Here is a 26,722-nt window from a genome sequence, read left to right on the forward strand (position 1 = left end):
GCTGATCCTGAATATATATACTTTGTAGGGTCTATCGTGAATATTTCGAGGAGTTACAAACGGAAGCTAATAAACCCTCCATAGAATGGTGGAGGGTATAAAACCAAGTTATTTGTTGGCTCGTCCAAAATTAAGAAGAAGTCGAAAATCTATGATCTCTAATTCGAAAAATCGACCTTGCGATTGTTTCCACCGACAAAAGTCTGAAATTTGCTCAAGATTGTGGCTAATTAAATTACATTGTCGTGAAAAATCGAACTTCATCAAAAGTGGTTTTCGCCCTCCCTCTCTTTCTCTCAATCTCTCTGTCTCACAAGGAACCTGTATTTCTTGTTCTATGGACAGAGTTTAAATTCTCGAATCTGAACATTGCCAAAACGTATATTTCTTGGTCTATATAATCCATCGTCCATGGAAGCCGATGGAATGGTCGTACCAATCGTAAGGTGTGGTAGAAATGTAGACTTGGAATGTCGCATATTAGATGTGGGTGTGGTGGGTACTTAAGTTTTGTATCATTTAATTACAAGATTTAGATGGACGACGGACAGCATACCGATAAAATTCAATCACAGATTGCCGGACGAGATTAAGTTTCCAAGTTTTGACCTAAAAAAATCAACCAACATGCTCTTTGTATGCTACAAATGTCATGTAAGTGTCATTTTCCATCTCTGATGCTGATATATTTGGTCTCTTGTCTTTAGCTCTTAGCAGATTTCTTTCGACAATTATTTCGGTCATTAGACTAGCAAAGTGGTGGTGGTACATAGCTACATACGAATATACATACATACACAGATGATTGTCGATGTTGAAAATTAGACGATGGGGCATACACGGTGGCGGCGTCGGCAGTCTCGGCTCTCTATAATTTCATTTCGAATTTTATACAACAACATTTCATATAAACCAAAAATAACAACAACAACACATTTGCATAATTTCTTTATTTTCTGTTTTGTGTTACAAAAAAATGAGAAAAAAAACCAAAACTGGGTTAATTTGTGCCATCTAATCAACAACGACTTGGTTGTTGGTGTGGGCAAAGGTAAGAAAAAGTTAGAAGGTTGGGTTAGCTGGTCGGCGTTCTTTCTGTCGCTTTCTGCCGTTATTGTTTTATTTTTGTCATCATCTCAGACACACACTCACACACGATGAAAAACATGCTTTATCGTATTTTAATTATTTCGATTTTCTACAATGTTTTAACGAAATTTCTTTCTTTTATTTTTTTTTCGTATGCCCCGCACATTGTTCCGTTTTTGGTAACCGAAAATGAAGAAAAAAATCGTTTCATAGAACTCACATTTCCGGTTGTTTGGTTGGTATACGGTTATTATTGATACGCAGTCAAGCTTGCTTTTAATTTTTTTCGTTGTTTTTTTTTTCTACTTCTCGAAAATTAAGAAACGCTCAATTTATCATTTTTAGCAATTTTGGATTTATGCTTTCGATGGGTTTTATATATTCTTTGATTATTTTTTTTTGTCGATGGAGACAGTTTTGAATTATGGATTTGTTTTGAGCAAAACCTTGAAAAATTTCTATGGTTATGGTCAAAAGTAATTTATCGGAATATTTTATTGGGGACTGTTTTTTTTGAGGTGATCGATCCATAAAATCTATTTTTAGAAGATTTTTTTTGGAATAGTATGAAAAATAAGAAAAATATATTTTATTTTTAACCTTGTGTTTTTAAAGAGTCTTGCCTTTTCCATATTGGATTCGGAATTTTAAAAAAATCGGAGACTTAAAAAAATCAATTGAAATTTCTGAGGACTTTGCGATATGCGACACTATGAATACATGGCTTTCGATGCATTAATGATAACCCAATGACGCTTAAATTTGACTCCATTAGAGCTCAAACATGAATTCTGCACTGATTATTCGTAGCTGCATTTCTACTTTTGCTGACAAAAATAATTTTGTTGTTAAAAAATGTATTTAAATGCACCTTCTATTGGTACATTATTGGCATAGCTGCATCAAAAATCTGAACTTTCACGTTAAGGGACAGCTTTTCTGGGATTGAGGCTAATGTGTATGTTGTCAGTAGGCAGGTTAAGTTGGAAATGTGCTATATCGGCCCACGTTTTCGTATAGCCCCCATATAACGATACCTCCCAATATTCTTTATTTTGATGATTTTAGAAATATTTTTTTATAGGAATATTTTCAAATTTCGTATTTAAAGTTCGTAGTATGCAGGGCCACGTCTTCGTATAGCCACCATATAATGATACCTCCCGATATTCGGTATTTTGATTAATTTAGCGGAATTATTCACCAGAATTGTTTCAAATTTCGTATGGGTACTACAGTCTATGACAGAAAATTACTTATGAAAGAACACGTCTTCGTATGGACCCATATAAGGGGTCCACGTTTTCATGTAGCCCCCATATAACGGCATCTCCCTATATTCGATAGTTTTGATGATTTTAGAAATATTTTTATCGGAATATTTTCAAATTTCGTATTTAAAGTTCGTAGTATGCAGGGCCACGTCTTCGTATAGCCACCATATAATGATACCTCCCGATATTCGGTATTTTGATGATTTTAGCGGAATTATTCACCAGAATTTCGTATGGGTACTACAGTTTATGACAGAAAATTACTTATGAAAGAACACGTCTTCGTATGGAGGTTTCATTTGAGAGGTATTTTTCTACGGATTTTTTTTTGTTGAAATTTTCATGTTCCTTCAAAATGGTGGCGGGGATTAAAAGTTCGGCCTGCTTACCTGCTTTTTGGAAATGGAAGGAAGATACCACAGATGAATTTTACAAAAAATCGGAGCACCGTAACCCCACACTCGATGTAGGGAATATGCGTTGAAGTATAGATGGCGCTAAATACAGAATGATATTCCTATTATATTTAATACTAGCAAGTGGCCGCTGCTTCATCAGCGAAAAGTCCAACTTAAAATTTTATATATCGTACTAAATTTTCAGACTTTCAAGGTTTTATATAATATGCCAGTTGTTCCTTTTTTCGGAAGGAATGATAGGAAAATGTTTATCTTTTACGACAAAAAGTCTTTCATTTTGAGGTATACCGAGGAGGATATTAATAAAACAACAACACAATAGGGCCACATCTAATATTTTTATCCAAAACTATTTCAACATCTTTATATGTAAATTCTAGAAATCAGCAGCGACCTCAATATAAAATTTCAGAATTTTTGTTTTATCCTTTCACTCAATACCAGATCTCAACATTAGATACTACAGTGGCCTTAATATGAAATTTAGGGATTTCAGCTTCCATTACCAAATTTATTACAATTATAGTGCGCATATCCAAAAGCAGGTCCTTCTCTCAACCACAGACATTAAAATTCCACGATTCCAGCTCTATTCATTCACCCAATACCGAATTTAGTACCATTCGGTACATTTCGTACAATCATAGTACCATTTCCGAAGCAATCTCCACATGTCTAGTCTACACATGGACAATGACTCTAATATCAAATTTCATATTTCAAGCACAACCTGTTCACCCAATATCAAATTGTACCAAAAATATGGTACTATTTAGTACTTTTCATAAAATTATAGTACACATTTCCAATACCACCTCCATACCTTAAACTGGCATCAACAGTGAAATCTATATCAAATTTCAAGATTTCAGCTCTGTTCATTCACCCAATACTCTTTAATACTTTTCGTACAATCATAGTTCACATTTCCAAAACCACCTTCATATCTTAACCTCAGACACTAACAGGGACCTCAATATCAATTTTTATGATTCCAACTCTATCTCTTCACCCAATACTAGATTTCCTACCATTTAGTACTTTTCGTACAATTATAGTACACATTTCTAATTCATCCCAAAATGTCAAAAACAGATACCATCATTCATCTAAATATTAAATTTCAGGATTTCAGCTCTATTCCCTTCACCCAATACCAAATTTTGTATTATTCAGTACTTTTCGTACAACTGTAGTACAATTTCCGAAACAATCTCACATGAACAACGTCCCTAATACTAAATTTCGTATTTTAAGCATTATCTGTTCACACAATACCAAATTGTACCAAATATAGTACGATTTAGTACAAGTTTTTAGCCCAATATAAAAAATGGTACCATTTTAGAAGTTTGGTACCAATTTAGAACTGTTCATAACCTTAAAGTGCGATTTTCGATAAAACACCTTTGGTACATCTATTTTGCACTCCATCATTTAAAATTTTTAGATAATTCCGTTTGACCAATTCAAAGTATTCAATTTATAGTACATATTAAGACTTTTCGTACCCTTTTAGTACGAATGTTTATAAAATCCAGCCTTATCACACGCCTACGCACCAAGCCTGACGTCTTGTGTAAAATTCAAAATTCAAGATTCTACAGCCGTTTTGTCAGGGCGTTGATTCTATATCAGATCTATATAGATCCGTGTAAATTTTCCTGAAGACTCTGCGGGTTTGCATTTGAAAGTTACCGATTTTTGGTTCGTAATGGCAAAGAAGAAGCTAGAAATTCCCACTACTGATGTGTTTGGAATTGTCAGCTTTGGGAATGTAGCTAACAGTCACTTCTCCCCACAGAACTAGAATGTGCCAAAAATATGTTTTCAAAAATTATATAGACCCGCCTTAAAAATAACCTCACGATTTGTCACCAGCACCAATGACGTTTGTAAAACAACTTAAAATAAGTCTCTTCTTTTCGACCATAAATCGTGACAGTTTTCTGGTTTTGTCCCAGATAAAAATAAACCAAAATAAATAATGCGGTGTTCAGGTTTTATCACGTTCAGAATTTCCGTTTGTTTTTACTGGAGAGGGAGAGATATATATATTCCGATGTGTGTTGTTTATATATAAAAGAGTCGTAAACGATGATGTTATTATTTTACTGTCGGGTATGAATCATATAAGGAAAAAGTGCTCAGGCTGGAATTAATTGTTTTTTTTTTTTTCAAATATAAATGGGATTAATAAAAAATACAATTATAATATTTTTTTTGCGGTATAGTAAATGCGCTATATAAAAACATATGCTCCAGGACAGTTTTTCATTTCCACACAAGTTCATTACTAATAGGGGGCGTTGTATAGATTTAAAGGGTACGATGTAATGCTGATTTGGACAAAAAAAGAATAATGTTTTGTAATTGTTGCTCCCTATTTCCCAAAACATATTTCAAATCTTGTTGTTGTATGTAATTATTAATGTCTTCAGGAGATTATCTTCTTGTCTGCATTTTTTTCTATGTTGCTCTCTTGCGTTTTCTTGGCACACAAAATTGGCACAAGTTTTCTAAAAATATCTTCGAGCAATTTTTGCACATAGACCTTCATAGTGTAAATAAATGTTTGCAATCATTTCGAATTTAGTGCGTACGAAGAAGAAGAAGATAGATAAGCAATTTCACGCAAGTGGCTTCTCATAATTTTAATTTTTTTCATTTGCTGATAAGGCAGCAACGAAAAAAAAGGTGATCAATTTATGGTTTATATCTTCGTTACTAAAATGAAAGTGACCAAGTCTCAGTTTTGCCTTTTATGAAATTAATTGCAATTTGTGTTTTTACTGGGTGGTCACATGAGGAAACTCATGCAGGCTTAGCGAATTTTTTGAATGGAAAAATAATTTGCAGAAAAATATATAGGTTTTGAAAAGATTTGCGGATTAAAAAACAGATTCGTTTTTAATGTATCATGTGAATGTTTTTGTATCTCTCCAATATAATTTCAATATTTATAGTTTGCATTCTAAGAGCACGGAATTTTTCAAAACAAAAGAAAGTTAAAATTCGTCGAACCAATTTCAATCGTAATGAATTCGATATTTACCTAAGATAAAAACTAAATTTTCCATTTTAGCCAGGAGACAACATGAATTTTTGTGAATACAGGCGCCAGTCGAACTCTCGCATTCGATATCGAACAAATTTCCACCTACTCTTTATTTCGTCAGCGAACACTCCAAATTAAGATTTTACATTTGTTCCAAATGTTCGTGTTAAGCCATTTTAGTACTCAAAATGCAAAATATGTTCAGTTTAAAACATTTTTTTATAAAAAACTTCGTACATCGTACTAAATTTTAAGACTTTTACACCAAAAAGTCTTCAACATATTTTATTTTCAAGTTTACCGAAGAGGATATTAGTTAAACCATTACCATTGGACTTACATCCATTTATATAGTACACATTTCCAAAACCTCCAGATCTCAATACCAGATACCAGCAAAGACCTCAATGTCAAATTTCAAGATTACAACTCTATCCCTTCACCCAATACAAAATGTTGTAGCATTTTGTACCAGATCTCAACGCCAGATACCAGCACAGTCCTCAATATCAAATTTGAGGATTCCAGAACTATCCTTTTAATCAATATCAAAATTAGTGCCATTTAGTACTTTTCGTACGATTGTAGCACACGTTTTAAAAACCACCTCCATATCTTAACCTGAGACACCAACAGTGACCAGTGAAAATGTGAAGTCCTTTATAAAGCTTTGCTGGGTTTCTGGTCATAGCAACAGCTCTGGCAATGAAGCTGCAGATGAATTGGCAAAAAGTGGCTCCGAGTCAACTGTTCTAGAGATTGAGAGCTCGGTGAAGCCACCCTTGTGTCAATTCTTCAAGATTCTGGGAAATTTCAGAATAACTGGCAAAATGCAAGAGGCAGTATTTCTTTAAAAAAAAAAAAAATTGGTGAGTAAAGGAGATCTCTAATACTCATTTCAAAGTACGGGGTGTCGATCCTGACTATTGCAGGCTTTGTCAAGACGAGGAAGAGATAGAAACTGTGGAACACTTACTCTGTCAATATCCAACTCTTTTTAGAGTCAAACTGAGGCTCACGGGCAAGCAAACTCTGCATGATCTGTCTGCACTCTCCAGTACTGAACCGTCAATTAGCTGGGAGACTATAATGGCTAAAGACAACACGATAAATTCTTCTTCTTGGATACATCCTTCTAACATAAGCTTTTTCTTTCTCTCTTTCTTTCGTTACTTTCACTTCATCCGGATGATCACAACGGACAAGCAGGTCTCCGAGTGGAGCGGTTGCTAAGCAACCGCGTATCCTCTGACCTAACCTAACAGTGACCTCAATATCAAATTTGAGGATTCCATCTCTATCCCTTCACCCAATACCAAATTATATACCACTTAGTACAATTATTGTATATAGTTCCAATACCACTTCCATATCTCAATTTCAGACATCAACAGAGACCTTAATTTAATTTAATTTAATTTGAGGAGTTCAGCCCTATCCCTTTACCCGATACCAAATTAGTACCATTCAGAACTTTTCGTAAAAATATAAGGCCCATTTGAAAACCACCACCAAATCTCAAACCCAGATTTCATTTCGTAACTTTCAAGTTCCAATTTTGAAAAACAAACCCTTTTAGATGCAGCTATCCGGTGCCGTGTCATAATCCCCATTACGATTATAGGGGTTAAGACCGTTTTTTTTCGGCCATAACCCCCATAATGGAATGGGGATTATGTCCAAGAAAATATTGAAAATAATTTCAGAGAGTAGCGGACATAATCCCCATACTAATGGGTATGTCCAAAACGAATGCGGACATAAACTGGTGTGCGAAAAAATTGAGATTTCCTCCTCTGAGTATATCCGGCACCGGCACCGGCTATCGTGAACCACAATTTTCTAAATTTTAAACATTTTGTAAGTTGACGGCATGCGGCCGGGGCTTAAGGTTTTCTTATCTGAGTATGTACAACAGCGGCTAACGCGAACCTAAGATTTCTAAATTTCATTTATTTTGTATGCAGTCCCCACAGCAAACGGTCATACTTCCCCATTTACGAATTTCCGATTAAATTAGGACACAAATAAATCACCTCAGGGCCATTTAAACAACCTACATTTTCCATTACAAGTAAGTGGATCAATAATGGATTATTCTTGCACTTTTTTGGGACACCTTATCCGAGAAATTAAATTAAAATATTTTCTTCTATTCGAAAGTAAAATTTTAAATTTCTTAAGAATTAGAAAGACAATAATTGATTTAAATCCCTTTCGCCTAAATTGTCATCTAACAATCGAGTGCTGATTTTATTGTTTTTTTTTACCATAGAAAACATTTGAATTTCAGGATTAGAATATTATCTGAAAAAAAAACTAGACTGTAACGAAATACATCAAAAACACAAATCAAAGTAAAGCATAAGTCTAAGAAAATTTTCCATGGCCATCATCGGCAGCTATGACAATAGCAAATCAACTTTTATCTGTTCGCCATTGAAAATGTACTGCCCTTTCGGCATGTCTATGTATTTAGGTTTACAACCAAATGCCGGTCTTTTAGTTTTTTTTGTGGTCTATTGTAAAAAAAATACGTAAACGTAATTTCTTCTATTATTTTCTCTCTTCCACAAAATTTTCTCTTTACATAAAACGCCGTGGCAGCAGCGTACCTTTATTGTGTTTTGTCAAATGATCGGCGTGTGTGTGCGCTTTCAGTTGTTAGAAACGAAGAAACAAAAACCAAACGCATAAAAGCCAAAAAAAAAACTTAATAATACAAAAACAAAATCCTCGTCATACATAATTGTTATGATTGCTTTTACTTTCTTTAACGACGACGACGTTAAACCACAAAAATTGTCTGGTTTCTTGGTCATTGCACACACTTAGACATACGCACACTCGCTCGCTCGCACCGGCACGCATGAAATTGCTGGCCACAAACAACTTTTGACAAATAAAACGAATGACCCCATCATCGCTTGGACCGGTATGACTAACAGTTTTTTTGTAAATTAAAATTTCGATGGATGGTACTTATCTGGCTTTGAGAAAAGCAGGATGGTGAGAGATTGGGATATGTTTTCCTTCTGTATTTTGAATTTTATCATCTTCTCTGCGCTTCATTTTTACTTCCGGAATATATCAACTATTCAGTCATCTCAGACTGACAACCAATATTGATTATTTTTCTCCAAAATGAGGTAAAATTTGGAAATTGATACATTTTTCTTGATTCGGCGTCACAAGGGCCTTGAGTCACAATGTGAACCGAAACCAGGCAAAAATTACGACCATATACCTTCTGCATTCTGCATTTAAGAAATAATGACAACTATATACCCATTATATTATTAGTACATCCATCATTACTAAAAATGTACTAAAAGTACTAAAAATCACTAAATTTCATACCTTTTGGTATTTTGCTAAAATCTTGACATTTGGTATAAAAATTAAGTTTGGGAAGTGGTATTGATATAATTAGGTATTTTTTTTCGAAATGTATACTAAATGTACCAACTGCGCTAAATGGTACTAAATTCGGTACTATTTGGTTTTGGTTAAACGAATTGATCTGGAGATTAAAAATTTTGATATTGGAGTCTCTGATGGCGGGATGGTGTTAAAATAAAGCGTACAAAAGATACTAAATAGTACAACAGTTAGTACAATTTGGTATTGGATGAACAGATGAACAGTGCTTGAGGTCGGAAATTTGGTATTAGGGTCGTTGTTCGAGTGTAGTCTAGCCATATGGAGGTGGTTTCGAAAATGTGCTCAATAATTGTAGGAAAAGTACTAAATGGTGCAAAATTATGATATTTTGTGAAAGAATAGAGCTGAAATCCTGAAATTTGATATTTAGATTACTGATGGTATCTGTGTTTGACGGTGGTTTGTAAATTTGTACTTTGTACGAAAAGTACTAAAGAGTAATAAATTTGGTATTGGTAGAAGGGATAGGGCTGAAATCCTCAAATTTGATATTGAGGTCTCTGTTGGCATATGACATTGAGATAGGGAGGAAGATTTGGAAATGTGTACTATAATTGTACGAAAAGTACTAAATGGTGCAAAATTTGGTATTGGGTGAATAGAGCTGAAATCATGAAATTTGATGCCTGTGGTTAAGATATGAAGGTGGTTTTGGTTGTTCGAAATGTACTAAATATGTGTTTAGGATATGTGTACTATAATTGTACTCAAAGTACTAAATAGTAGTAAATTGGAGCCTGGACATATGAAGGTTTTTTCGGAAATGGTACTATAATTGTACGAAAAGTTCAGAATGGTACTAAGTGATCTGGATAGAGATAAAATTCTAAAATTTGATTTTTAGATAACTGTTGGTATCTGCGTTTGAGATTAGCTGGTGGTTTGGTACTAAATTCGGTATTGGGTGAAGGGATAGGGCTGGAATCCTCAAACTTGATATTGAGGTCTCGATTGATATCTGTGATTGAGATATGGAGGTGATTTTGCAAATGTCTGCTAAAAATGTACGAAAACTGCTAACTTGTACTAAATTTGGGGAATCCTGAAATTTGATATAGATGCCACTGTTGGTGTCTGTGGTTAAGATGTGGAGATAGTTTTGGAAATGTGTACCAAGGTTGTTCAAAAAATTCTAAATGGTACGATATTTGGTCTTGAATGATGGCATAGGGCTCGAATCTTAAAATTTGATATTGAGGTATCTGTTAGTATCTGGTGTTAAGATTTGGTGGTGGTTTTGAAAATGCGTACTATAGTTGTTCAAAAGTTCTAAATTGTACTAATTTTGCATCACTGTCGGTGTCTAGTAGATGGAAAGATGTAGATTGCTTTCGATATGCGTACAAAATGTTACTAAATTTGGTATTAGGTGAAGGGATGAGGAAGGAAGGCTAAATTTCTGAAATTTCAAGTTTTACATATGGAGACGTTGAAATTGTTTTGGACAGAAAATTTGGATGTAGGTCCATTGTGCAATGGCTGTACTAATATTAACGATTTTGAAAGTCTTTTGTTCCCTCTAAAATTAATAGGAAGAAGGTAAATATTTGAAGGAGATGGAAAAGGGGTTTATGATCCACGAAGAAGTTTACGTGTTGTCGCGTTCAGCCACTTTAGTCTTCTGGCTAACTGAAGAATAACTGCTGGTTCAGTGTGGATGAATGAAGACAGATCGTGCATAATTTTCTCCCATCGGTTTCGTCGCCGCCCTACTTAGAAGTTATGACCCTTATGCAACCGTGACCTGTGATGATTCCTACAACAAATTTTAGTTCTGACTTCGCCATGGAGATGAGCGTCCTCAATCTCTTGACGGAAGTTGCCGACCTAATTTTCATGGAGACAATTGCCCGGTGTCATCGCCACTCCACTTAGAAGTCATGGCTTTTACAGTGACCTTTAATGATTCCCACCACAAGTTTTAGGTCTGATTTCCCAATTAAGATGGGCGATCTTAATCTCTTCCCAGAGAGTGCCGGTCAAGTTTTCTAAGAAAGACATTACATCCCCTTTCATTTACACACTTTTGTTGAAATCTCCCGGTGAAATGTTTATATATCACTCGGAAGAAGTGACACAAAAATCTCCAAATCCATCGACTCGGATCTAAATCTTGCCAATTCATCTGCTGATTCATTAACGGAAATATTGCAATGACTTGGTATCCAACAAAGCTTGATGGGCGTCTTAGCTTCCTACACTACTATAGATTGAGATTTTAAGGGCCCCTTGAATATAGACGTGAAGAGTGTTCTGACTAGAACGGAATCGTTTAATCGGTAACGATAACGATAACGAGTTTTTTTCTAGACTATATTTAAATAAATGGATGTGGAGGGCATATGGTTTTAACAAGACGGTGCCACATGCCACACAGCCAGAAAAACAATTCAATTCCTGCATCAGTAATTTCCCGATCGTGTTATTTGGCGTTTTAGGGACCAGGATTGTCTGAATAGATCGTGTGATTAAACACCTTTAGTTTTTTCTTTGGTGTTAATACCCTACACAACATAGAGGTAAGGGTATTATGTCTTTGTGTATTTGTATTGGAGAAGGAAGCGAGATAGACCCATAGTTACTTTAGAGAATCTTCATAGAACCACTGTCTGAGTCGATTTCTGTATGTCAGTCCATCTGTCCGTCCGTCCGTCCGTCTGTGAACAAAAAATAGATAGCATTTATTATCCGATTGAGATGAAATTTTCGAAACAATATTTGTTTGACCCAAGGACGAACCCTATTGAAATTAGTGATAATCGGATTAGATTTTGATATAACTCCCATATATATCTTCAACCGATTTCAGGTTCATTGTGCACCAGATGGTTAATAACCAAAGGAAGTGAATGCATTCGACAACAATGATATTTGGTACCAGATATTTTATAGAGTTCGGAAATACCTTTGCCAAATTGTATAAAGATCGGCTAAGATTTGGATATAGCTCCCATATATATCCTTAATCCGATTTTAGGTTTATTGTGCAAATAATGGCTAATATCAGGCCAAATGGAGTGAATTTCGGGAAGTACCTTTTCATTTGGTAGAACTCGGCTTCGATATATTTTTTCTAATATAATCTTTCTCGAAGTGATATCATGATAAAAACAACCTCCGTCAAATTAAGTGAAAATCGATCCAGAATTGGATATGCATCCCATCTATTAGTTCCCCTGAAACCGAATTATAACTGCTCCAAAACCAAACTTTTCCTTACTGTTTATTGTTTTTTATTTATTTATTTTATTATTTTTTTTTTTTGGAGTTGATGGTTTACACGAATAAGCCGGCGACTCAAGCCTTAAAAGAGGAAATTGGACGCATTAATGGAATACCGCAGTATTTATGCAAAACGGTCATTGAAAATGGTCATCTGGCCATGCATAACTTCATTCTATTTTACGATATTATAAAGTTTTTAATTTAAAGTATTTAATTCGATTTGTGGTTGATATTGGACTAAAAACTTTTTGCTGTATTAATGATGGAAAATTTCCCACAAATTTTCATTTGGACCTCCAACAATTTGTTGTAAATTCACAAGACAGCTTTTTTACGACAAAAAAAAAAATGTTGTTTACAATAGCAAACAAGCTCCCGAAATTTACGATACTGCATTCATCAACTTATACGCATATGTATACAAATGTACTTTTTTACATACATGTTTTTATAACGTAGGTAATTGTTTTTCCGTTGACTGTATCGATGAAGTTTCAAATTTTATTTTTTTTTTTTTATTTTTTTTTTTTTTTGTTAAAATACATTGGAGACGTTCGCCGTCATTTACTTTACAAAATGCGACAAGGAACACAAAATACACAACATACGTCTACATTTTATCGAAATAAATTTGTGTACATTTGTTTGTATGTATGTGTGTAAATGTTATTGCCTGTTGCGCTCGTAAACGTGCAATTGCCTAAACCCTATGACACGATCAATGGGACTTACAAGTCGTGCAATAGTTCGATAAAAAAAACAGCGAAATAAAAAAATAGAAATAGAAAATCATCACCGGCCAAACGTTTTCAATTACCGTGTACTCACTACCTAGCTAACAACAGCCCCAACGTGCTGCCAGCCAGTTTATATTGAGGTGACTGATTAGTGTTAATTTTTTATGCCTCATCATTGTTATCATTACTGCTGCTACCACACGATTTATGCCGGGTTAGTATTTTCTTATTAGCGGAGAGAAAATGCACAGTGGTTTGGAAGTTGAAATGATTTAATCTTCATTTCAAAATCGACAATTATGCTTATTATGTATATAGCCATATGGTAGCCCTTCTGGTGCCTTCCCCATAAAAGGTCAACATTTTAAAATTTGGAATTTGGATGAGAATCAAGTTTGGAACGGAAGTTTGGATATATGAAGATGGTTTTTGAAAAGTGTACTAAATGTGCGAACTATACTAAATGGTATTAAATTTGGCACAAGTGCTGGAAAAGTACTAAATAGTACTAAATTTGATGAACAGTGCTTGAAGGCTGTACGAAAAATCCTAAATGGTACTATATTTGGTATTGAATGAAGCGATAGAAAAAAAAAAACTCTGCAATTTGATATTAAGATAAGTGTTGGTGCCTGTGTTTGAGATTTGGTGGTGGTTTGGAAATGCGTCCCATATTGTATATGAATGGTCCTAAATGGTACAACATTTGGTATTGGATGAACAGATAGGGCTTGAATCCTCAAATTTGATTTTGAGATCTCTATTGGTATCTGGGATTGAGATTTGGCGGTGGTTTTACAAATGTATACTATAATTGTACGTAAAGTACTAAATACTACTAAATTTGGAATTGGGTGAAGAGATAGAGCCTGTAATTCCGAAATTTGATATTGAGGTCACTGTTGGTATCTGGTGGTTTGAAATGCGTACTATAATTGTTCGAGAAGTACTAAATTGTACTAATTTTTGATCACTGTTGGTTTCTAGGGTAAAGAGGTCTAGATTGTTTCGGGTATGCGTACTAGATTACTAAATTTAGTATTGGGTGAAGGGAGAGTGCTTGAAATCTTAAATTTGGTATTGAGATCGCGGCATATATGTAGCCAGGACATATGGAGGTAGTTTCGCTAAAGCTAAAATCCTCAAATTTGATTGATTTCTTGCAACAAAGTCAAAAGCTATAATTTTTAGTTTTTTTTTTTTAATTTTATTGAATAAAAGCAAAAAATGTCGGAAATAGCATCAAATTTTAGAATAAGTTTAGCTTTGTTCGAATTGGTCACCTTTGGCATGAATTATGGCCTTCGAAAGGAAAATGAAACCGTCACACGCTGCCTGAATGTTGCTCTGCGGTATTTTGGCCCATTCACGGCGAAGCATTTGCTTGAGATGATCGTTACTTTGGTATTTTTTAGTGCCAACCTTGCTTTCCAACATACTCCAGACACAATAGTCCAACGGATTGGTATCCGGAGATTTTGGTGGCCATTTTGCGCTGGAAATGAAGCGATGAACCTCATTTTGGAATGTCCAAGGTTTGGTACCCAAGGCTTTAATACACCCTCCAGTATATTTTCGCTATAATATTAGTCATTTATTCTGATGGCACGGTCGATTAATTAATTCGAGCGGAGAGCGATCATCGACTGTTATGGCGGCCTACACCATTGCTTGAGTTCTGGTGGCCTACCGAAGTGCACATTTTCAGCTGACCTCTTTGGCAAGTAAATACGATCATTTTGTTTGTTTACAAACTGCTGGATAGCGAATATTTTCTCATCGGAGAAAACCAAAATCGGCAGTTCACCACTTTCGGCCAAGTCAATCAACTCTTTAACTTTTTTGAGTCTATTTTCTTTAGGTTGCGTTGTAGGTTCTTGCACTTTTTGGAATTTCAATAACTTTACCCCGAGTTTATTTTTCAATATTTGCCGAATGGAATATTGCGATATGTTCAGCTCACAAGCCATTTTTCGGGCAAGTCGTAATTTACTTTTCGAACCATTTCAGCTGATGTTGCTGTTTTCTTCCGTCCACTTCCTTGACGTCGGGCTACGCTACCAGTATCACGGTAAAGAGCGATGGTACGAGACACAAAAGATTTATTCACATTTACATGCTGGAGTGCTTAACGATAGAAATTTGTGGTTTTCCAGCCAAATGTAAAGAAATCACACTATCACGCTTGAATTCGATCACGAATAAATTGTTTTCTGAAAAATTCTCACCAAAATGTGTTTGTACCCTTGTAAACAATATAATGAGCTGTCACTGGAATAATTTTAAAAGCTGTCGGACGAGTGGCTTAGAAATGACAGCAGTCTAAAGTTCTTTGCATCTTTTTCATTGGTGAAGGGTATGAAAATATGATATTAATGTTCTCCTTTGACAAAATATTAACTCCGCATCAAGGCAAATGTATAGGGTAGTGATATCGGAAAATTTGAATTTGTCTTGTCAAATATTTTCTTTATGTTTTTGAGGCGAATAACACTACCTTTTTTGTTTGCCTTGTTCTCCATTACATCCATTTTTGCCAATAAACCTAATTTCCAAAAAACATATCAAATTCCATTTATTTTGCCGAAACTAATTGTTTTGCAAGACCCTTTCTTTTTTAATATCCCCAAGTCGGTTTGGTGATAATGAGCTGCTATTAAAACATTTTGTTTTCCATTGGTTTCAAAACGTTCCTCTGTTTGTGGGTTTATATACATATCCCATATCTTTGGGGGGTATTATAAAAAAATATGCTTTCTCATTGCAGCTTATTAAAATATTCTCTTTACGCTGAGTTATGTGTTTAGCTTGTTGCTTGGTGTTGCCACACACAAACACATGTGGCTAATAACCCAGCCAGCCTGGCTGGTTAGTTGTCCATCAGCTGGGAAAACGGGTCATAATGGCTAATAGCTTGGTTTGGGGGTTTTATTTTCTTTTCATTTCATTTTTTTACCACTTTTGACAACAATCACCAATTTCAAAACAAGATACCACCCTACCAACCAACAACTAGCAGTAGTTTGAAGATACATCAACAGGTCGGTAGGTTTTGTTATGGTTTTCCCTTTCACGTTTTTTCAAGGCACATTATAAAGAGATTTTAAAAGTGTTGTTATTTAATGATATGATGACCGTTTGGTCGTTCGTTTTCCTTGTTTTTCTAATTCGTTCCGATTATGCATTTTCCTCATAAAACGCTTTAATTGTAATTGCTCACACTGGGACGTTTTTAGTTTCAGCCTTGTTAAAAGTCGTTTACTACCACATTGCATACTTTTAGGCTGAACAAAAATTTAAAATGTTTCCCTCAGAATGTCAAGAGTTATATTGAGCAGAAATTGAAGGGAAAAAAGAAAAGAAAACCAATTAAAAAAATTGCCAAGAAAGCATAAAAATTCACTAATATATAGAGAGGGTACGAGGAGTCCAGAGAGATTTAGTGGAGACATTACATAAGACAATACAACTTTGATATTTATGGGGGCGATTTGAGCAATAAGTCCACAATAATTTAGTAGCCGCTCCAATCTGAGACTTTCAGACTCTTCTGATTATAGAAAAACGGAATCTACTGTATTGGAATTTTGATAGCGTTTCAATGGGGACCAATTGAAAGTATAAATAACATTGATGAACAAAAGTTTAATTGCGGTTAGTTCTATTCTCAAGCAACCTTAGTTGTTTTCCAAAGTTTAAAATGATATTAAAGTCTACATCCGATCTGAAGGTAAGTCTCCATGCCGCATCTAACAAATATTTTATGACACTTTTGCAGTTACCTTCGTGTCGTAATACAAAAACATACCAATAGTCTGCAGTAGAAAGGGGTACTTGTCACTTCATTTAGACGTTAAAGATTTATTCCAGAAGGTGATAGATCCATTGTGAGTCACAGCTCAACTTATTAAGGGAGATTTAGGTATATGTTCTATAACGGGATAATTCTGGACGAATTTATCTGGACGTTCTAGTTGGGGTGCTATTTGCCATCTAGATCCCGGTCTCCTTTTAAATGCTGTCCGTGAACTTACTCAAAACAGTTTAATATACCAATGTGTATTTTAGAGGGGCGCGAGGGGGGAAAACGCATATAGCGGATTAGGTCTGCTTGACTTTTGACGTATAGTCATGAGCACTATTGTGATGACATTTAAGTTGTTAAATAACTCAACCGCCTTTGATTTGTGTCTTTTTGTAATGGAATTCCGCACCAGTGCCATTCTTAGAGACCTCTTGATAAATTGCCATTTGAGGCCATGTCCGCGAACTTACTCAAAACAGTTTAATATACCAATGTGTATTTTAGAGGGCGCTAGGGGTGAAGACGCATATATTGGATTAGGTCTGCTTGACTTTTGACATATATATATAGTCATGAGCGCTGTTGTGATGACATTTAAGTTGTTTAATAACTCAACCGCCTTTGATTTGTGTCTTTTTGTAATGGAATTCCGCACCAGTGCCATCCTTAGAGACCTCTTGATAAATTGCCATTTGAAGGAAATATACCTCTGTTTCAGCTTTTATAAGCCAAAATACTGTCATGTATTCACGGACAAAACTATGTTCTTTTGGCTCACGGTGTGTCATCCTTTCATATCTAATAAACTGCCAAACCGTCTGTAGGAGGTACAACTACTGTTCACCTTTTATAAGGTGGTAGGTCGGTCTGTGGTCAGCTCTTATGTTCCAATACAAGTGCTACGCAGTGGAAGAATATCTAAACCTGCTAGAATACTGCCCTAAGAGCAGTAGAGGATGTACATGAGAAGGCGAAGGTCCCTCCCGTACAACAGCATAACCATATGCTTTCGTTACAATACCTGCTTGGATGCTATGACGGGAGTCATCCAATCCATCATATGGTAGATACCACTCTCCCCATCCAAGATGTCAGAGAGGTATCATACACCATCTAGAAAGATAGGTCCATCGCTATGAGAGAGAGCCTCTAGCTCAAGTACCCTATCAGGCAGGTCTGAGTGGCATTTATACTGATGCAGTCACAGATATCATCAGCAATTACAGTATGAACGCCATCCTCGGAGTACAGCCACCCTTCCCCCACCATCCATTGCAGCTGAAGAACGTCGGCTAGGCACGAAGATGTACGCTTTCCTGTCAAACATACCCCACTCCAGAAGATCTTTGGTTATAGCCCGCAAAAGTAGCCGAATGTTTAAATCTGGAATAGCAGAAATAAAAAAAAAAAAACAAGTAAAAAAAACAGTTCGGTCGGGCCGATCTTTGAATACCCTCCACCATTCGGAACAAATTTGAAAATTTTCGAAAAATAAATAAAAAAAGAATTCTGTTAAAATCTTAAAAATACCGAATACAAAAATCGCGGTTATAGTGGGGCCTATACGAAGTCGTGGACTTGTATAGGCCATTACAATATTCAAATACGAAATTAAAAAAAAATAATGTAGCTAAAATTATCAAAATACCGAATTTAGGGAGGTGTTATATGGGGGATATACGAAGACCTGTACCTGTATAGACAATTTCATGTCACAGGCTCTAGTACCTATTAGGTATTTCAAATACAAAATTTGAAAGAATTCCTAAATACTGAATATCTGAGGATACTGTTATATGGACGTTATACTTAAACGTGGACCTATGTAGACAATTCTCTTCCTGGGGATAAGGTATTAAGAAAAAACACTTGTGTGGATTTTCAGACAATTCCGTTTGAAAATGTGGCTAAAATAATCAAAATACCGAATATCGGGAGGAACCGTTATATGGGGGCTATACGATATCGTGAACCGATAAAGCCCATCTTCGAACTTGACCTGCCTGCCCTAGTTCAGATTTAGAGGCTGAAATGCAAGCGAGCCATTGCCAAATCACGAATTGACAGGTGTTTTTCGCATTCATCCTCTATTAGAGATATTTCTGCATTTGGAGGAAGTTATTCCTAGTTCCTAGCCGAAATGCAAGCCAGCCACTGCCAAATCAGGGTAGTTTGCCTGACCAACGTTACCGTTCATGCCAGAGTTAGAGGAGATCATAATGATGCGGCCATTGTTTTGCTTCTTCATGTAGGGCCATGCAGCTTGAGTTACCTTGAAACTGCCCTTTAAGTGGAAATGCAAACCAGCCACTGCCAAATTACGAATTCGCAGGTGTTTTTGTTTTATTATAAAAATGTCTCCATTTGGAGGAAGTTATTCTTAGTTCAGATTTATAAGCCGAAATGCAAGCCAGCTATTGCCAAATCATGAATTGACAGCTACGCCTCTACTTCTGGCTTTTTTGCCTCCGGGTATTGCTATACTTAATGAGTCAAAATTAAGGAAAGTTGAAATTTAGCTACAATAAAACAATGTACTCCCCCGATATTCTGCCCCGCTGTTCTGTTTAACCCCTGCCACAAGTCCTTGCACATCTAGTCACCTGAAGATCCAATTTTTACATATTAAGGAGATCTTGAGATCTATTTTGCTCTTCCGTCTGTACATAAAGTTTCATCACCTCACCCAGCACGGGTAGGTAAATGGAAAGATTACGTTTCTAAATGCCTTTCTTTGTTCGGTTTTTTGCAAAACCATTGTTATAGGCTCAACTTGTCAAAAAAATCTGTTTGAATGTCCACATAATCAGCAGTAGTCGCTGGATTGTTAGTGAGAAGGGGAAAATTGGCCAACTTAACTCTTTTCATACGTCATTTCGTCGTGGAGAATTGGTTTTGCTTCCCAGAAGTTCCCAAAAACACCAATTTTTTGAAAGCACGTATCCTAATACCATTCAAATTTCATTTTAAATATTGCAACAAAGTGCCACAAATTTATAATCCGTCCTGATAATACAATAAAAATATACTTTGGAAAATATACCTTTGTACCGACCTAGCCATATCAATTTGATTACTATTCCACACGAAACATTAGGTAATCTTATCAATGTTAAAGCGTAGCAAAAATTCACAACAAATTTTCTCGTACATCATTGGAAAAGGCAAAAACTCAGAATATTTTAAATACACTTATTTTATATACACATATATATTTTTTTCGAACGTAAAAAACAGAAAAAACAATAATGGAATTCTTATACCAGTCTACAAACGTTTAACCATATACAAAAGGTTTCCTTAATTATAAAAAAATTGTATCTTCCTTCGGAATTAAGAGCTGGGTATTTACAATTTGGCCGATGTATCTTTTAGATCAACATAGGCACCGGTAATGACATCCTTGCCAGTCTCCACGACGCTGGTACGGAAATGAATACGTTTGCCTTCCTTCCACATGTCAACCTTCAAGGTTTGGCCGGGTACAACGGGGGCAGCGAAACGGGCCTTAACGGCCTTGAACAAGGCGGAATTGTTGTTGGCATATTGAGCCAAAACGGCGCGCACCGAGAAGCCCAAAGAGCAGAGACCATGCAAAATGGGTACCTTGAAACCGGAGATGGCAGCAAAGTTGGGATCAATGTGCAAGGGATTCAAATCACCAGACATGCGATACAAGGCAGCTTGATCTTCGTTGGTCTTGTATTGGATGAAGGAGTCTGGAGCACGGTTGGGAGCAGCAACAACTGGTACCACACCTTGAATGGGATTCTTTTTGCCACCGAATTTTCCAGCACCAACAACAAAAATGCTGCTTTGGTTCTTAACCAAGAGACGGCCATTTTCGTCGTAGCTATCACAGTTGGTAACAACAACGGCACCGGAGCCCTTGTCCATAACATCGAAAACTTTGCCGGTTGTGGTCAATTTGCCATTGGTGGGGATGTCATCACAGATTTCCAAATATTGTTCGCCATGCAAAATGTTGGTAAGGTTGGCTTTGCCTTCGGGCAAAGCAGTTGCCACCAAACTGCTGGTCATGCTCAACATAAGACCAGGCATAACAAAGAAGGTTGGAATGGCGGTGAAGTCAGGATCGTTTTCGTACAAGAATTTCAAATCATTGCTGTTCTTGGTGGTAGCACCAACACCCAAGGCATAGACAATCAAGTCCTTCGAACCGAATTTGAAGACATCTTCGAAATCACTCAAACCGCCTTCCTTGAGTTTTTCCAAAACTTCAAGCAAGTAACCCGAAGCCTCGCCAATGGCATTCAAGTGTTTGGCTTCGCTCATGTCAGTGACCTTGCCCCAGGCCTTTTGGACAGCTTCCAGGCTAATGGAGTCTTGTTCAATGGATGTGCGGAGCACGGTACCCTTGCCGCGGACAGAGTGAACCTTGGTGGCCCAACCGGCAGCACTTTCAATGTAGGTTCCTGTAATTTAAGAGGGATTAGATAGGAATACTTTCTTAACGGGAATTCTTTTGCTTACCATTTTCATCACAAGATTCGTGGCACATGTAGACCACAACGGGAGCAATCAATTTTGGCTTTAATTCATTGAAGAGCATATCGGGCAAAATGCCTTCAGTCATACGACTGGCAGCAGTGGGCAAAATAACATTGCAGTGAATGTTGTTCTTGGCCCCCTCAATGGCCACGGTATTGGCCAAACCAACCAAACCCATCTTGGCAGCAGAGTAATTGGCCTGACCAAAGTTACCATACATGCCAGAGTTGGAGGAGGTCATAATGATGCGGCCATAGTTTTGTTTCTTCATGTAGGGCCATGCAGCTTGGGTTACCTTGAAACTACCCTTCAAGTGGACATCATGCACCAAATTCCAATCCTGTTCGGAGATTTTGGCAATGCTGCGATCACGCAAAATCCCGGCATTGTTGATGATAATATCAACACGACCGTAAGCCTTGATGGCGGTATCAACGACCTTGTCGCCATCGACAACGGAGTTGTAGTCGGCCACAGCCTCACCGCCGTTGGCCTTGATTTCATTGACCACAACATCGGCGGCACGAGTAGATGCACCCTCACCACTGTGGGTGCCACCCAAATCATTGACCACAACCTTGGCACCACGGGAAGCCAAAAGCATGGCATATTCGCGACCCAAACCGGCACCGGCACCAGTTACGATAGCAACACGTCCATCAAAACGCAATTGATCAGCCATTTTTCTGTAGTTTCTCACACGCTCCTTCTTTGCACAACGACGGTCAAACCCGAACTGAGTGAAATTGTTGGCTGAAACAAAAAATTAAAACAAATTAAATGTTAATATATTCTTTTACTATCAAAGTTCAATTTGTGTTAGGTTTGTGTTTCTCTTCTATCTGAAAGAACAACTAGGTAAATAGAAGTTGCACTTTGCGATAATGTTACGCGTTGGTGTGGTAGTGAGTGGGGTGCTTCTGAGAGTAGTTCGTTGAGAACAATGACTTGGCGATTGATAACAAACTCGATGGAGAGAAATGAAAATAATCACATCAAGATATACATTCCAAGATTAAATTTTGTAGAGTTTTGAAGCCGAAAGATAAGCAAATTTGTTTTTAGAATGTTCCAAAACAGTACTGAATTATAATTCGGATTAATGTTATATGACTACGGACTTTAATAACATGATTGAATTTGTGTTATATGGTCGAAGGATAAAATTAAATGATATTTGGCAAATGTATATCGAGATTGATTGTTAACCGAAGGATAGTTGGGTTCATGGAAGCATAGATGCACTTGCAATTATGTGCACAAAGCTAATACCTTAAGACTGCTACTTTATTCGAAAAATATTTGAAGTTCAAAGTACATGTCAAAATTCTTTGGCTCTTATATTTTTATATTTAGCCAGTTATAATCAATGAGTGGCGATAACAATAAAATCTAAAATGATTAGCTTCTTGATATTGTATCAAATCACATAAGATAGCATTAAAACTACAAAAGTATGTTCAGCTCCCCAGCGGCACACCTGATTACAGTCGAGCTCGTGTTGGTTATCGATAGAAGATATATTCTAATAGAAACGATACATTAGATACAGAATTTGGTATATTTCTTTTCGAGGAGGAGGATTGTGGGAAAAATGTTTTAGCCTCTCAAGATTCTTGTAGGAAAAGTTAATAATACTACAATTGAGTAGTTTGACTATTTGGTCCAAAGAAACAAGGATTGATATTGTGAGTTGTTCATTCATTGACCAATATGTTGTTTCAAAGAGTTAATGGAGGGTCAAAAAAAGTCTGTGAGTGTAGTTTTGGAAACTGCATACCTTGGTTTTTTTTTCAAGACAATGTTCCAGCATTCACTGCTCGTAATAGCCATTTGTCAATATCATTATCTGAATATATTTGCGCTAAAAAAATAGGAGACCCTCCATTGTTTCTACAATTTAGATTAACAACCTATTATTTTAACAAGGACACGTTGCTCACTAAACCTGAAATAACTGAAAATAACTATTTTTCGTAAATAAAGGGTTGGAAACCGAATCTCTGAGGGCTCTCCCAAAGATATTCAAGATTGTGACCCGAATCGCGACGGCCTTTTAAATGAAAACGAATTTAAATAGTCACCTTCATAAATGTTCGCTTACGAATACGAAGATGCTCCTCAGCTTCGAGTTACTACCAGTTTCATTCGGTGACATTTCTTTTTTTTGTTAAGTTTTGTCCCGGAATTCCAGTCAAAGTATGAAAACACGGTGCTATCATTATAGGGGTTTCGACAGTGTCTTTCTTTAGATGGACTTAATAGGCTTTATCTATAGCTTCTCAGTTAATTTTTACTCTGACTCTGATCGATCTGATTTCGTTCGACCTAAAAGCAGACTTTCTTTTATTTATTTTTGGGGAGAAGTTTTGTCAATGATTCCTAGCCAAAGAAAAGAATCATCGGGGCCGACACCTTAAGGGGTTTGCGGGTGACTTCTTTGAGGTGGTCCTAATAAACTTTTGCCCATACCATTTGTAAAGTGTACCTTTTCGAGCCCTTAGCTTTATGGCCTGAGTCCGATCCCTTGATTTTCGGTTACAAAAACGGTTACCCTCGACCTAAAATCAGAGACTATATTTTTCAGGGAGCAATTTTGTCAATGACACCCTGCCAAAGATTTTTGCTGATCGGTGCTTGAAGGTACGTTTTGTTGTTGATTCGATTCCCAGGCAAGATTTTGACATTATCTTTCCTGAGAAGATTTTATTAACCTGATCCTTTGATCCTATAGCTTTTAAGTTAATGTTACCGCCTTGTTGTCCGAACTGCTTGCGGAATTTCACTTATTTTTCTAAGTTCAAGTGATTCCGGACAGTATCATTTTGGGTTGAAGGAAGTCATGAGTTTGATAAGAGTTTGTTATGACTAGGAAGTATTCTATATCGCAAGTTGATCATGCCTTCAACGTGGCTCCTAGGAAGTGGCCAAAGAAATCGTTAAAATATCGAACTTTTTCGATGCTGTAGATATAGAATTCTCTTCCATATCATGCTCTCTCAATGACTTGGAAGCAAATCTGATCTTGTTAAACAATTAAGAACAGCATTTCGCTTTAATTATTCTTTGTGAGTTGCTTCATCGGAAACGGAGAAAGTAATACTTCGTTCTGAACTATTTCATTTTTATTTTGTTGTTTAAAGTTTGCTGGCCATTAAACTATTTTCCCCAAATGTTTCCTTAAAGTATTTTACTGCTCTTTATTTCACACTTGGATTTCAACATTTTAATAGGTGTCTTGACACTTTAATGTGTTTGTTAGTGAGTAGCAGTAGTAAACATTACAAACTGAACTTTGCTCCCGCCTGAGAAGATTATATGTAAAAGTCAAATTTCTTCTTGAAACTGGCTTTCCAGTAGCTATTCACTCACTAAAAGAAAATGATTTTGAAATGAATTTGGTTACTTATAAAATTTAGAAACTTTACATAGAACACACCCACCAACCAACAAACCAATCAAATGTTTATGGCTAACGAGAAAATTCCATGCCTCCTATGGATATTACTCTAGACTCTGTCGTCATAACTTACCAGTTTAACGTTTAATCTTTGTTGCAATTGAGAGTCGTAATCAAAATCTTCTTTGTTCTATGTTTAGAATATGTTGTTTTTGCGATAATATTTCGTTTTAGATGTTATTTTTTTAATTGTTTGCTGGTGATTTTGCAACTTTGATCAACTTGGAATAAACGACGTTGTCCACGAAATAGATAACAGTCAACCCACCAACCAAGAGTGTGTGCAACTGAGTCAAAGTACAACGAAAACGAATAGAATAACATGGAACATGATAATTTGACATTTCATTTTGACTTGAATTTTTGTTATCGCTAGTTATCGTTGGAGAATGTTATTGTATGTTATCGATATGAGTGCCTTGTTTGGGTTTTTGTCCAAGACTTTAGAATTCTTCGATAACTAGAAAATAATGTCGGTTACATGTTTTCAATAGATGGCGCCATTTTGTTATGTTATTAATATTTACTTTACGGTTTAAAAAAAAATAACAATAATTTTGTTTAATTAAATAATGAAAGAGGCAAGGGAATTTCTTCTGTTTTTTACTAAAATTTATTAGATAATATAAAAAACCCAAATATATACTTTGTATTAATCAAATTAAAGTTGTATAACACTGTGGGACAAAATTCATTTATTTTAAATAATTACAGAGAAATACCAGCAGATTATTAAATTAGAGCTAAAAATAGATTACACATGTATTAGCATTTTTAAAGTTTACATGGAAAAGTGATCAAAATAGATGGGGCAAGTTTCTCCCTCTTCTATATTTTTATAGTCCTCACCTTGAAAAGGAGGATATATTAACTTTGTCATTCCGTTTGTAACATCCCTAAATATTCGTCGTAGACCACATAAAGTATATATATTCATGATCAGCATAAAATTCTAAGTCGATTTAATGATGTCCGTCTGTCTGTTGAAATCACGATATAGCCTACATTATTTGACGTGGAGTTTCAAAAACTGTGTCTAGGATGTCTAGGACGTTTTGGTATAGCCGCCATATAACGGTACCTCCCGATATTCGGTATTTTGATGATTTTTGCCACACTTTTCCACGGATTTGTCTTGTAGGTCATAATGGATTCTAGCTCCGATGGGGAAAAATTATATGTACATGGTGAGACGAAAAAACTGCAACAAACTTCAGACGGCTATCATTTCTAAGCCACTCGTCCGACAGCTGTTAAAATTATTCCATTGACAGTTCATTATATTGTTTACAAGCGTACAAAAGCCTTTGGTGAGAATTTTCCAAAGAAAAAAGAGTTATTCACGATGGAATTCAAGCGTGATAGTGTGATTTCTTTACATTTGGCTGGAAACCCACAAGTGGCTATCGTTAGAGCACTAAAGCATTTAAATGTGAATAAATCTTTTGTGTCTCGTACCATTGCTCGTTACCGTGATACTGGTAGCGTAGCCCTACGTCAAGGAAGTGGACGTCCGCTTGGCCGAAAGTTGTGAACTGCCGAATTTGGTTTTCTCCGATGAGAAAACATTCGTTGTCCAGCAGTTTGTAAACAAACAAAATGGTCTTGTTTACTTGCCAAATAGGTGAGCTGAAAATGTGCAACTTCGGTTGGCCACCAGAACTCAAGCATCGGCCATGGTGATGGTGTGGGCCGCCAT

The 26,722-nt window shown here is 36.2% G+C and overlaps 2 protein-coding genes across 3 annotated transcripts in view; one reads left to right on the plus strand and one right to left on the minus strand.

Annotated features, from left to right (window-relative positions):
* LOC101897671 (katanin p80 WD40 repeat-containing subunit B1) overlaps positions 1-26,722 on the plus strand; it is a 77,023-nt gene that overhangs the window by 32,928 nt on the left and 17,373 nt on the right. The gene's annotated exons all lie outside the window — the stretch shown is intronic.
* On the minus strand, positions 20,232-25,312 carry LOC101897498 (peroxisomal multifunctional enzyme type 2). Its single transcript, XM_005178201.4, has 3 exons — positions 25,097-25,312; positions 21,546-22,316; positions 20,232-21,487 (listed from the first exon to the last, which is right to left on the minus strand). The coding sequence occupies exons 2-3, from the start codon at positions 22,243-22,245 to the stop codon at positions 20,400-20,402; spliced, it is 1,788 nt and encodes a 595-aa protein (XP_005178258.1). The 5' UTR covers positions 22,246-22,316; positions 25,097-25,312; the 3' UTR covers positions 20,232-20,399.

Source organism: Musca domestica, unplaced genomic scaffold, assembly GCF_030504385.1.
Source record: "Musca domestica strain aabys unplaced genomic scaffold, Musca_domestica.polishedcontigs.V.1.1 22, whole genome shotgun sequence".
NCBI lineage: Eukaryota > Metazoa > Arthropoda > Insecta > Diptera > Muscidae > Musca > Musca domestica.

Coding starts and splice junctions, on each gene's coding strand:
- LOC101897498 (XM_005178201.4), bottom strand. CDS start 22,245: ATGGCTGATCAATTGCGTTTTGATGGACGTGTTGCTATCGTAACTGGT. Junction 21,488..21,545: donor CGAATCTTGTGATGAAAATG/GTAAGCAAAAGA, acceptor CTTAAATTACAG/GAACCTACATTGAAAGTGCT.